Source organism: Epargyreus clarus, unplaced genomic scaffold, assembly GCF_041222505.1.
Source record: "Epargyreus clarus isolate Ecla_fem2 unplaced genomic scaffold, WU_Ecla_fem_2.2 ptg000019l, whole genome shotgun sequence".
NCBI classification, from domain to species: Eukaryota; Metazoa; Arthropoda; class Insecta; order Lepidoptera; family Hesperiidae; genus Epargyreus; species Epargyreus clarus.
The window spans coordinates 5,160,399-5,173,387 of record NW_027332227.1 but is presented as its reverse complement, the minus strand read 5'-3'; the positions used below and the strand labels follow the sequence as shown (position 1 = coordinate 5,173,387).

The 12,989-nt window shown below is 33.4% G+C and overlaps 2 protein-coding genes across 3 annotated transcripts; one reads left to right on the top strand and one right to left on the bottom strand.

The window, feature by feature from the left end:
* Window positions 1-822: 822 nt before the first annotated feature.
* LOC140750170 (thiamine pyrophosphokinase 1) lies at window positions 823-7,368 on the bottom strand. 2 transcript variants are annotated; one of them, XM_073083562.1, is made up of 7 exons: window positions 7,094-7,368; window positions 6,060-6,255; window positions 4,751-4,917; window positions 4,344-4,430; window positions 3,571-3,850; window positions 3,207-3,329; window positions 823-2,764 (listed from the first exon to the last, which is right to left on the bottom strand). In XM_073083562.1, exons 1-7 carry the CDS (start codon window positions 7,118-7,120, stop codon window positions 2,760-2,762), a joined length of 885 nt encoding a protein of 294 aa, XP_072939663.1. In that variant the 5' UTR covers window positions 7,121-7,368; the 3' UTR covers window positions 823-2,759. The 2 variants fall into 2 exon arrangements, with proteins under 2 accessions (XP_072939663.1, XP_072939664.1); XM_073083563.1 differs by having other exon boundaries at window positions 6,060-6,222.
* Window positions 7,369-8,976: 1,608 nt separating this feature from the next.
* Window positions 8,977-12,721, top strand: Vps60 (vacuolar protein sorting 60). The gene is made up of 5 exons (XM_073083441.1): window positions 8,977-9,163; window positions 9,264-9,415; window positions 10,386-10,551; window positions 11,064-11,187; window positions 12,164-12,721. Exons 1-5 carry the CDS (start codon window positions 9,095-9,097, stop codon window positions 12,331-12,333), a joined length of 681 nt encoding a protein of 226 aa, XP_072939542.1. The 5' UTR covers window positions 8,977-9,094; the 3' UTR covers window positions 12,334-12,721.
* The last annotated feature ends 268 nt before the right edge of the window (window positions 12,722-12,989 follow it).

Sequence of the window (12,989 nt, the reverse complement as noted above, 5' to 3'; positions counted from 1 at the left end):
TGATTTTCCAAAAACGATGAAATAGGTGTTTAATTATTTTCTACCAAAAAGCTAAATACAGATTTTCATAGAGATTAGATCAAAACTGGGGGATTTTCATACAAACTTACAACCCTTATTTAACCCACATAAGGGTTGATTTTCCATAAACCGTAGAATTAAAGTTCCACTATATCTAACCAGTAGAGCAATGGCTAACTTTCATAGTTCTGGCTTTCAAATTGGCAAATTTTATAATAAGCTGTCAACCCTTATTTTACCAACTTAAGGGTTGATTTTCCAAAAATGGTGAAATAGGTATTTAATTATTTTTAATCGAAACCCCAAATACCGATTTTCATAGAGTTTACATCAAAACTGAGGGAATTCCATACAAACATACAACCCTTATTTAACCCACATAGGGGTTGATTATCCAAAAACGGTAGAACTAAAGTTCTATTATATCTAACCAGTAAAGCAATGGCTAACTTTCATAGTGCTGGCTTTGAAAATGGCAAAATTTAAAATAAGCTGTCAACCCCTATTTAACCACCTTTAGGGTTGATTTTGAAAAAACCCTTAGATTAGATTTTTATTCCTTTAAATCAGAAAGCTAAATACCAATTTTCATCCAGTTTGCTTTAAAACTGACGGACTTTCATATTAACTTTCAACCCCCATTTAACCCCCTTAATGGTGGAATATCAAAAAATCCGTTCTTAGTGCGCATCTACATTATAAAATGAAGCTATATTCCAAATTTCATGATTGTAGCTTCAGTAGTTTCGGTAAAACCTTGATTAATACGTTTCGAACGTGAGTATCTTTTCGCTTTTATATATATAGATAGCACCTATACCGTACATATATTCTAAACCCACACATTATAAAGCAAAAATAGATTATCACAATATATTGCACAAGTTACAATTTTCTATAGTACTATATTGAAGAGCATAGAATTGAAAAACTGACTTTGGAATTTGGTAATTTGTCACACAAGATTGTTTACATGCGTGTCTCACCTGCATGCGTGAACTTTTCCGCTGCAATTTTTCCTCATCTTGCGAACGCAGGAAACGTAAATGTGATTCGATAGGAAGCGGGTACGCATGCGGACTAATTAAGTATTTATATCTACTTAATAATTTATTATTTTAAAGTACATACTTCGGAATTAAGTCTACAATATAGTGTTTTTTGTATAACATGTACATACTAAGGAACTATTGTTGAGTAAAACTTACTGTCATGTTTGAGATTTAATAAATCTTATAACTTATCGTGATTATTTTTTTATATTTAAGTACCTTCCTATCTTATTATCTTTTATTATAGGTACATAATTATACTAGCTGACCCGGCAAACGTTGTGTTGTCATATAAATAAAAAATGTTAAGGGTGAACATTCCTTATCACTTAGGGGTATGCAAAATAAATAGTAGCCGATTCTCACACACCTACTGAATACACATATAAAATTTGCTGAAAATCGGTAAGGCCGATTCGGAGGAGTACGGTAACTAACATTGTAACACGAGAATTTAATATATAAGATATTCACGCATCAATTTATTTTCATCACGTTTTTTTTACAATAAAACATTTAAAATTAATTGGATACGTACAAGACGTTAAAATTACAATTTTACTGAAACATCCTGAATTTTGTCATTCATGTATCAATATTGAAACGATGAGACGATTAAACGATGCATAGATAAAATAGAAATTGCATAAAATAAATTTACAACCATAAAAATATGCAACTAAAGTAATAACAAAAGTAACAAAAAAAGTTAAAATAGAACAAAAAAACAATATTCAAATAAAAAAAGCAGTACGAGGAGTAAGTACGTTTCCAAATATATTTGGAAAATAAAGGAACTTGTACAATCACAACAACGGGCATTATGACAAATTTTGAAATCCCCTCCTATAAAATATAATGTTTCTTAAAATAACATAGATTAGTAAAGATTACTCCTAACAAGAAAATGTACCCAGTTTTGAGAATTGAAATAGTTGCGTAAAAAAGTTTTGCCACGTCTCCGTGCTAAAATGTCCCTAAAATATTTGCAATACGGATTTATTTATTATGTAAATTACGCAGTATTAGTTATTTATTCGTAAATTCTCTCTAATAATGTTTTTATTTGTCAAGAATTCAAAAAAAGAACTTACTATAAAAAGCCATTTGTGGCTTCATTCAATTTCAATGCGGCGAAGTATCTTTACTAATCTATGTAAAATAATGTTATTTCGGCAATAAATTAAACTTTAACGTAAATAGTATAGAGGGAAAAACACGCAGAAACCTTTCGCCTAGTATATTGCCGTGCATTGCCGAAATTTGGTTACGCACTTCGTGCTTATTGATTTTTTACTATTTATTATGAATTAGGCGCGAAAACCCTAGTAGGTAACATGGCGTCTGCTGGTGACGTCACGCTTGCGAACTGTAAAGTTCAGACAATACCGTTATGCTTGTAACCAAAACATTTTTAGTGAAAATATAATTAATCCGTAACTTTATTTTAAAACTGGGTCATGTAAGAATCCGTTCAACGTATTTTTGCACTAAAATAATTTATTCTGTGATTTTTTAATAATGTCATTATGCCTATTGTATTAATTCATTTCTATATTCTAATAATGTTACATAGATGCAATGCATCCTTATGATAAATCTTCAATGTACTAGTAGGTAATGTTATGTAAAAAAATTGACTATTGATAATTTCATCTTGATGCACAAACCGCTGTAAGATCTTCATTAACCTATGAAACAAACAAATATGGAGCTTAGGTTTTTGGTCATAAGACAAACAATAGTTTGCGTTCACGTCACAAGATCACGTGTCGAATTTATAAAAAATCGCTGGATAAAACATATTTATTTTATATTATTTGAATCCTGCTAATCAAATTTTAATTTGGAGCAATGTAATTAAGTTATTTCTGTATGTATGAATTATTTTAGATAACAAAATCATATATTAAATGTATTTGGCAAGAGGGGATCTCCCGCCGAGCTAGGTGATTATGCCTGGGGCGCACTCGTGCTCTGAAACTCATATGTACAAGACGTTGTGAAAACTTCGATAGCGTGTTACAAAAACGTGTAGCGCCATCTCTTGACGAGTAGCGGGAAATCATTTAACTGTATTCATTCGCTTTTAATGTTCTTAATTTTTAACATATTATTTCTAAAATTAGTTACCTGCTACACTAGGTATCCTCATAGACCATAACAATGTGTGACTGCACTTAATTTTCACTTGCTCAGACCCATCAAACGTATTTGAAGTACTCACTAATACTCCATATTGAAGTGGCTCATGATCTAAAAAGAAAAGATTACCTTTAGTAAACATCTACTCAGTATGTTTATTCTAATAATATAAATGAACTAAAGCATGTAGTCAATTTGATGGCCGACCTCAGGCAGGAATGTCTAATCCTATCTGGGATTAATTACAGACGTCCAAGGCGGCCGTAGCCACTTACCATCAGGTGGACGGCATGCTCATCTGCTCCTCTATTAATAAAATATCTAAATAAAAATAGAGGTTAATTATTATTACCTAAATTCCACTTTAGTCCACTCGTGGTTACATTCATACAAGCCTCTCCGATAGGCACTAAAGAACACCAAGCCTTCTTATGTTTTCTCGTTTCTTCTGGAATGCTGATCACATGGTCACCAGGACAAAGCAGCCAGGATATGCTATCATCAGAGAGGATATACACTTTTGTGTTTGAGTTTAGCAAATGATTTTCTTTCACAAGAAACAGTGTCTGGATATTCCCCAGAATTTGGTCTACTCTTCCTGAACTTTGACATATTGCTACGACGTGATCCAGCTGTAAAATTAATATACAATCATTTTAAATTATAATGTAATTCATTTAAATAACATAAGAAATAATCGATACTCACAATTGACTTTTATTTTACATATATTAATGTATATTGTAGCTTGAACTGTACCTGTGAGAAATTACCCACTAATAGCACCATATTCCATAATAAAATAGTCATAATATGTAACGAACTGTTAATAATATTCTCACATTATTTTTTGATAGTATGTAAAAGATTGAAATTCTTTTAGTAGATTTATTTTTGAATACAAGTATTCCCGCTATTCCCAGAGCGTTATGACATGGGGTTCTTCAAAAAAGATGAAAAAGACCTCTCATTCTAAGCCGACGTTGAATTGGTAACTCCTCTGGCGTTCCAAGTGTCCATAGGAGACGATGACTACTTTCCATCAGGTAGCATGTCTGCTTTATCATTATATTCAACTATAAAAAACGTATTTTTAGTGTTTTGTAATAAAGTTTATATACTTACTTCTGTATTATTTGTTTTGCAATATTTGTTCACCTCCATCACTGCTTTGGTAAAGTCTGTGTGATCTTGGTTTGGCGTATGACATATCTATAAAGATAAATATAAAATAAGATAAATCGGAAAACTACTTCTTAGTGGTATGCCATTGTAATTATTGAAATGTACTTACTTATTTTCTAAAACTAACTTATAAAATTATTTAATTGAAATATTTAATAAAAAACTATGGTATTTAATTCTACTATGATAAACAGTCCTTTTTTAATTCATCCAGAGTAATATAAATAAAATGGTTGTCATTTTAAAATTGTTGAAAAGAAACAAATAATGGATATCTATAATTACAGAAATTTATGTATTCTTTACAAATGAGCGTTCCTTTGGTTTGTTAATAAAAACAATTTCACCTTACAACCTTTCTTTTTAAACTTCTGCAACACATCTTCGGTTATGGAGTCAAAGTCGCCAGTTACCAATTCCGGTAATTTCATGACTTCTTGATCGGCACTCGGTAGCTTGTTAAAAAATGTGTTCCAATGAATAGTGCCTCCATCTACTGTCACTCTCAGTAATGCTGTAACATATAAAATAGCTTTTACCCATGACCTGGCTCACGTTGATGTATATACAAGAGAGGTCCCAGAGGGGGAGGGGGTCACAAGGGTTACCCCCAAAACCATAGAGTCCAACTCGCACTTGATCAGCTTTTTTGGGAGGAAACATTGCTATGATGTCTCTCTCTGTCTGTCTGTCTGTTTCTGCTGCAGGGTAGGGAAGAGGATATGGCGGACTTTACAATAGACACTAAAGTTAGAAAAAAGTGGTTTGATTTAACCAAATTTCCCCTGTGATATATGCTGTTCCCCTACCCAAAAACTTATGCTGCAATCGCACCTATGTATATGTGGCAGATCTATGACAATATAATGGTTCAATAACTTAGTACTATAGTTGTTGTACTATTCGCTGTTGCTAAAAATATTGGTCTGATATAGAAAACATTCCAATAAATGTAAATGATGAAGACTATGATAATAATGATAACCATGAAGACGATGATAAGGATTATGAGACATTCCTCTGACAGGAATTTCTTGGATCCTAAGAAGCTCAAGAAACACATCAATTACCTAATACCAATTACCTATTAAATGAAAGATATGCAACTCACACATTGTAAAATATTGCAAATGATGTTTTTTCTCAAAGAGAAAAATTAATAACTAGATTTGTATCTACTTGCTCATCAGATGTACTAAGTAAAAAAAAAGCCGCAAGTTATATTACCGATCTATAATTTATTCAGTTCATTTATTGTTTTGCAATAAGCTTAAGGACAAAAAAGCAATGATGAAAAAACTCAGCCCGTCAATTGACAGGTCCGAGGTTCAAATCCCATGCACGCACCTGTTTGTTTTTCCAAAGTTATGCGCATATTAGAAAATAATTATCACTTGCTTATGGTAAAGGAAAAGTTCGTGAGGAAACCTGCTGTGCTGTGGGAGATTTATAAAAAAAAATCTCAAAGGTATGTGAAGTCTACCAATAGGCACTTTGACAGCGCGGTGGACTATGGCTTAATCTTTCTCCCTCTTAGTTGTCTGGTGACCCATGCCCAGCAGTAAGACAAAAATGGGTTGATGATAAAGGACAATGTTATCAAAAAATTGCATTTTCATCAAACATAGACCTCGAGTAAAAGCTATTCATATTTACCATTGTTCCAGAAGTTTTTAATGAAGTCCTGGTTCTGTGATATTGTTCTGTTGAGTACGAGTACTGCATATTTTGCTACAGGGTCAGGTTGCCGACTTATTAACTGAGATATATCCCATTTCCAGCACTTCACAGCATTGCACATCTCTCTGCAAGGGCTGCTCTGTATATAGAATACATTAAATAGTTTTTTCACCTACAAGGCAATGAAATGTATGTATAATGTGTGGAGAATGAACAATGTGTATGGCATACAAGGAAAATGGTAAATAATTAATGGTGAACAATTATAATGAATGATACAGTTATTAAATGATATAAAAAGTAGTTATTGTAATTTTATATGTTTTTTTTATAATTAAAGTAGTAAATGGGTATGTGGTACATAGTGATGGATAACCAGTTTTAATTTGAATTTTAAATCTTAACCTAAGAAGAGTAAGGGCCAATATCAAAAGTCAACCAAATTCATTAAGCGATTCAGCTTAATTCAGTATTATGCGCTCTTTCTAATGTTACAGTAATCAAACATCTTTATTGGTTCTTAGTGTTTTGGAAATATATAAAGCTGGTTTTCGGTAAATTTACAATTTTTTGTGAATTTGAATTTTAAGCTCTTTTCATTCATACTAGAAATATAAAATTGTATAATTTAATTTACAAATGATACCAAAATATATTTAACATGAATAAAAATAAAGTGGATTATTATGCAAATTGAGGTATAAAAATTGGTTAAGCAAATAAATTTGATTGTAATTTATTTGTATTTTATTTTATGGTTACATTATAATTATAAGATGTATGTTATTGTAAGTTAAAATAAATAAAGTATGATTTCTCAAAAAAAACATTTATTCAATTAAGTAAATTAAATTATATAAATATCATCAGAAGCACGTGAGAATAATAATAATAATAGACTTAAACTCGTGTTGGCACGAATAACCATGCTTATTATTTTCTTTCATTTAGACTTTGTCGTCACATGCGGTTCTAATTATCTAAATATCTATGATATTGAATTAACATACCTCTTTGAGTATTCCGTTAGTGGTCATTTTAGATTTGCGTATATTATGATGTAAAACGCTACCTTTTCAGCAAACAGTTACTATTTTTAATAACGTTGTATTGTAATTCAAATTATTCGTACGAAGATCAACTCAAACCTGTTTCAGTACAAAACTAAAATAGAAAATACTTTGCTGTCTACTTTGGTATTATTGCCATTGGTAACTCTTCTGTTTTATGCCCTTATATATATCAATATTCAATATTCATACTAAATACCAAATTTACTAATGGTAAGTTACGACTTACAATTTACGATCAACTGTTTGTCAATGTTGTCACAGTCAAGTGTCAATGTCAAATAATATAAAACATGCATTTTAAGTATTATGACGGAGCAAGACTTAGTATGACATATCGGTTAAACTCGTGTACAAGCATTTACCCAAATATATAGTAATTTCACACACACGCATTTTATTTACAAGTTGCAGTGAACAAGATTTTAACATAGAGTCCGGAAGCTTATCAGTTTTTTAAATAACTATCAAATCGTTTGGTTAACGTTTCTGTTGACTTTAATTTGCGTACATGCGTTTTCACTGGACTATTTGGTCACTTAAAGCAATTTAAAAAAGAAATACTGCCAGCATCTTGCGTCCTTTGGGATCTTAAGTGATGATGATACTACTTTTTTGATGTGAAACATCTATAGCCGCACGTAAAACCGATTTCTGGTGTGGCGACGCATGCCGTGGCGCTATACGATGGTATATATATACAGTCTATATGCAGTAGTGTGTACGATGTGGCGACGCGTCGCCATGCGCAATCGACTGTTTTTGTATTTAATGAAAATAAATGTTTATTCTTTAAATAGGTATCGTTATCTGGAAAAAAATCGTAATATTTTATTTTATCATTATGACATATTTAGTTCCTATCCAATATGTTCTTTTCTGCATATTACTTTTACAAAATAATGTCGATGTTTCACATCTGCCAGGCGTCCCGTGACGGCTCACATTTTTTTGATGTGAAACATCTATAGCCGCACGTAAAACCGATTTCTGGCGTGGCGACGCATGCCAGATGCCAGACGCATATACGATGGTATATATATACAGTCTATATGCAGTAGTGTGTACGGTGTGGCGACGCGCCATGCGCAAAAATCGTAATATTTTATTTTATCATTATGACATATTTAGTTCCTATCACAATATTATGTTCTTTTCTGCATATTACTTTTACAAAATAATGTCGATGTTTCACATCTGCCAGGCGTCCCGTGACGGCTCACATTGTTTTTTTTATAATAGGTTCTCTTTGCTTCTTTTTATTTCTTATTGTTATTTTAATTATTCATCATAATTATGCAAAAATAAAATATAGAATATATATAAAACATAGTAAAACTTGTGGAAAATTTTAATTACTGTATAAAAACTATCATTAGATGTCCAATATTTTTTTTAAATGTGTCCATTGAGTAATACCCATACGAATAATAAAAAAGTAAAAAAATATTACTCCACTCTTCACCCAGACACGAAATATGCTGTTTGAAATATGAATACGCTGTATACATATGGCACGTTATATTAGAAAATACGACAGGCATGCGCCAAATGTAGACCTACCTTTAATTTAAAAAAAAAATGTGTTACCTGTGGTTATGTAAACATAGACAATTAGCTGTGATACATATTAGCATAGTTAGTTAACACTCGGTATTAAAAGCATTGCTTTGTTTGTAATTTCCCTAATTAGTGAGCTCATAATAAGAGAAAAAAAATCTGTTATTTTGAGTCTGAGGAACGTGTTAGTTTTAGGCTGACGAGGATAAACCTTAAACATAAAAAAGTTTAAAAAAAATAGATCTGTCAGCAGTGACAGTAATTTCATTATCGTGACATTGTAATAAAATTTATTGCTCTCTGTGGTCATTGTTATTTGTGCTTATTTGGAGAAGTTATAATTTTGTTTTATTTTGCATTACTTGTAATCTATTTACAAAAATGAATCGCATCTTCGGTAGGGGTAAACCAAAAGCCCCGGGACCCAGTATCACTGACTGTATTAGCAATGTAAGTACAAGCAATCTACGTAGTATATGACGAAAAACGAAATAAATCTCAATGAATGATTCATAGGCATACATTTTGCATTTTTTTTAATATCTTTCAGGTGGATAGCCGGGCAGATAGTATAGAGCAAAAAGTGCAGAAATTGGACGCTGAGCTAAGAAAATATAAAGATCAGATGGCGAAAATGCGAGAGGGGCCCGCTAAGAATTCGGTGAAACAAAAAGCTATGCGAGTGCTGAAGCAGAGGAAAATGTAAATTGGTCTAAAATTTTTTTTAATTCATTAGAAAAATATAAATTTCTAGAATATTTTTAAGATAGTAAACCTGTTGTTAAAAGGTTAATGTAGCTCATATACCTTTATCGTAGTGATTAACCTCAAGCTGACCTGAGGCTGATGATAAACATTGCAAAAGCACCTGTAACAACACAGTTGGAGTATATCACATACTGTAATATATGTGCAATGTAAACTACAGGCCAGAAATCTAAGATTCTTGTCGTCGTTCATGAAAAATATGATCTATGTAGGTGAATAAGCCTATTCTAGGCCAGAGTGTCATTTTTACAACACACCGTCACTCTCAATCGATCTGAATACTCAAGGGTATGCAGTTGTAGGCAGGTAGGGTACGCAGTTCTAGACAGGTGGGGTTGATTGCAGATGTCTATGGGCAGCTGTGGCCACTGACTATCTGTTGGACAGCATGCTTGTATGCTATATCTTATAATAAAAAACCTACATATTTGTTTAGGACGTAGTCTAAATGCAGTTGTGCAGTTTAGAACCACGGTATAGAAAAGGTATTTGTAAGTTTATGTAATTGAGTTGGAAAAAATAATCTCTGAAATATATTATAGTTTAAGTCAGTGTTCTGCAAACTTTTTGTGTTCAAGGTACATCAAGTAAAACTAAAATTTTTGCAGGAACACCACAAATTAAAAATTTGTTTTTAAGTAATATGTAATTTTAAGCAATAATGTTGACTAACATTTATTGAAACCAAAGAATTAGATGAACAAAACAAAACATCTCGCTCCTACGCTCTTGTGATTTTTGTAGGTATTTTGTTTACCCTTACTTACTGAAATAATTTAATAAAATAACCTTATTTTTCCACGGCACACCAACTAATTACCACGGTACACCAGTGTGCCACGGTACGCACTTTGCGGGACACTGGTTTCAGTAACACGTAACATATTTTAAATTAACATTTCAGGTACGAGCAACAGTTAGAGAATCTCCGTGCGCAGTCATTCAACATGGAACAGGCCAATTACGCCACCCAGACATTGAAGGACACTCACACCACCATCGCGGCTATGAAGGATGGTGTGTCGTCAATGAAGAAGGAGTTTAAGAAGATCAATATTGATTCCATTGAGGTATGTTGATATTAAACTTAGGCTGCAATTTGATATATGTAATTAGATGCAAATTGGGAATGAAATTCCTTGCATTGCATTGTTAGCATCATGTTATATTGTAGATCTACTAATGTACTTTAGGAATACTGTCTTTATTTTTTTTATATAATTTAGGAGTAGCAGACTAGTATGCAGTTCACCTGATGGTAAGTGGCTACTACTGCCCATGGTAATATGTAACCAACCTCTGATAAGATTAGATTAGGTATAAACCTGAGGTTGGTCACAGATATGTCACTGAAGACTAAGCTGGAAACCTCAGAAAAGTATGTCCCCTGACCACATTTTTCAAACCAGAAAACAGTAACATTTAACACTGCTGTTATTAGGTAGAAACAGGTATGGCTGTGGTGTAGCCAGAGTCGAACCACAGAGGGTTCTACCTACCTTCAATTCTGTAATAATATTCAAAATCGCAATTCACAAAGTAGAAGTTAAAAGGATAAAAAATAAATATTTTTATTTTTCAGGATGTGAACGATGAGCTCGCAGACATGTTGGAGCAAGCCGATGAAGTACAGGAGGCCCTCGGTCGCCAGTATGGCATGCCAGAGATAGACGACGATGAGTTAGCCGCAGAACTTGATGCATTAGGTAAGTTTACGGACATATTTCTACCATACCCATTGTCGGATGATCTTAATGATAATGTATAGGAACGTTTTTTTAATATTAGGCTACTTATTATGAAGGTGGTAGAAACCTTTGTGGGTCGACTCAGGCGGCACCACGGCCACAACTATTTCTACCTAATAACAGCAGTGTTAGGCGCTGCTGTGTTCCTTTTTGAAGGGTGTAAGGGAGACAGACTTTTGCGAGGCGTTCCAGCGTAGTCCTCAGGGGTAGCGGCGCATCTGAGTCCGGCCACAGGTGGGAATGTCTGATCCTATCTGGGGTTGATTACAGATGTCCATGGGCGGCAGTAGCTACTTACCATCAGGTGGACTGCATACTAGTCTGCTACTCCTATATTATAAAAAAAAAAAGTGTGTGTGTGTCAGCTACGACGCACGATTGGAGTTTACTCCTTACGAACGATAATTATGATATATATCGAATAGAAAAAAAGGGTAAATGAACGCATCTGCTAAAATGATAAGAGAAACAAACATATACGCAGGCGCGCAACACACACGTACAAACATACGCACACATTCAACTCTCAGACTGGAGGATACAGTGAGACTACGAAGTATCGCGCAAAGAGGAGACCCCGAGAATGAGATACGCTGTGTAATGTATTCCATCTCATTCTTTTACACGTTCAATCCTACAGATATATATGTTTGTCTCTTTCTACGTTACGCCTCAACTTTTCGTGTTACACTTGATTTTACTCCTCATAAAATTTCCGTACTGGGCCTTATAACTCAAATCGTTTCTTAAGGAGTAAACTCCAAAAACTTCAAAATATTTTTTGGGTATGTGTTATTTTTTGGGACTGGATTGTAAACAGTCTGGTGTGTTATGGAGCCATACTTATGTAGTCTTTGTACGATAGTGACTTTCCACTTCTATTGTAAAAAATTTAGAGAGTGCATAATCTCAATCATAATCATGATCATTTCAGGTGACGAGATAGCGTTAGACGATGACGCTTCATATCTGGACGACGTGGTCAAAGCTCCAGCCGCTCCGGACAAGGAGCCCGGAGCGGACAGCGTGCGGAACAAGGACGGCGTGCCAGTCGACGAGTTTGGATTGCCGCAGGTGCCCAGCGCCGCGCAGACGTCCCGCTGAACACTGTGGAGCTAGGGATGTGCCGGTTATTGTGTGAACGGATACGGATGGTGAACCGTCGGATGTACTAGGGTTCCGGTGGCTCAAAACGGATGGTTTTTGTTCGTATACGGATACGGATGGTGAACCGTTGTTCTAGGGTTCCTATAACGGATGGTTGGAAAAGATTGGTTACTGTATATGTGTCACTTTTAGGTGAGTCTTTCAAATTATTAGACATATTTTATAAGTATGTTAAAGATGACTTTATAGCGATGAGATTATTTTAATTTTTATTCAAATTAGTTTATTTTTGAAAATCATATGTTTCATATAGAAATGTTATTATATAATTTTTATTGTGAGATTAAACCTGTTATATTTAGTGAATTAAAATTATTTCTATCTTTTAATAAATTGAGCATTTTATCCACGATGTTGTTAAACTTCGTTTTTTCAGACTTTGAATTGAATAGATTTTAAAATATATCGTTTTCGGGAAGATTCGCCATTTTTATTTTAGAACTTTACATCATATAATTTGTGAATTAGTCGTCAATTATCGGTATAATGTGCAAATGAATAATCTTTTCCCCGTCTGAGTATGAAGATCGAGGACAGTAATCATCTCTATATCCGTATCATTGAAATGATCCGTATCCGTATCCGTAGATATA

Bases quoted from the DNA above. Each gene is read 5' to 3' on its own strand.
- Vps60 (XM_073083441.1), top strand. From the start codon at position 9,095: ATGAATCGCATCTTCGGTAGGGGTAAACCAAAAGCCCCGGGACCCAGT. The intron at 9,164-9,263 runs GTAAGTACAAGC...AATATCTTTCAG, and splicing joins TCACTGACTGTATTAGCAAT to GTGGATAGCCGGGCAGATAG. The intron at 9,416-10,385 runs GTAAATTGGTCT...TTAACATTTCAG, and splicing joins GTGCTGAAGCAGAGGAAAAT to GTACGAGCAACAGTTAGAGA.
- LOC140750170 (XM_073083562.1), bottom strand. From the start codon at position 7,120: ATGACCACTAACGGAATACTCAAAGAG. The intron at 4,918-6,059 runs GTAAATATGAAT...TATATGTTACAG, and splicing joins TAAAAACTTCTGGAACAATG to CATTACTGAGAGTGACAGTA. The intron at 3,851-4,343 runs GTAAGTATATAA...TTAATTTTACAG, and splicing joins GCAAAACAAATAATACAGAA to CTGGATCACGTCGTAGCAAT.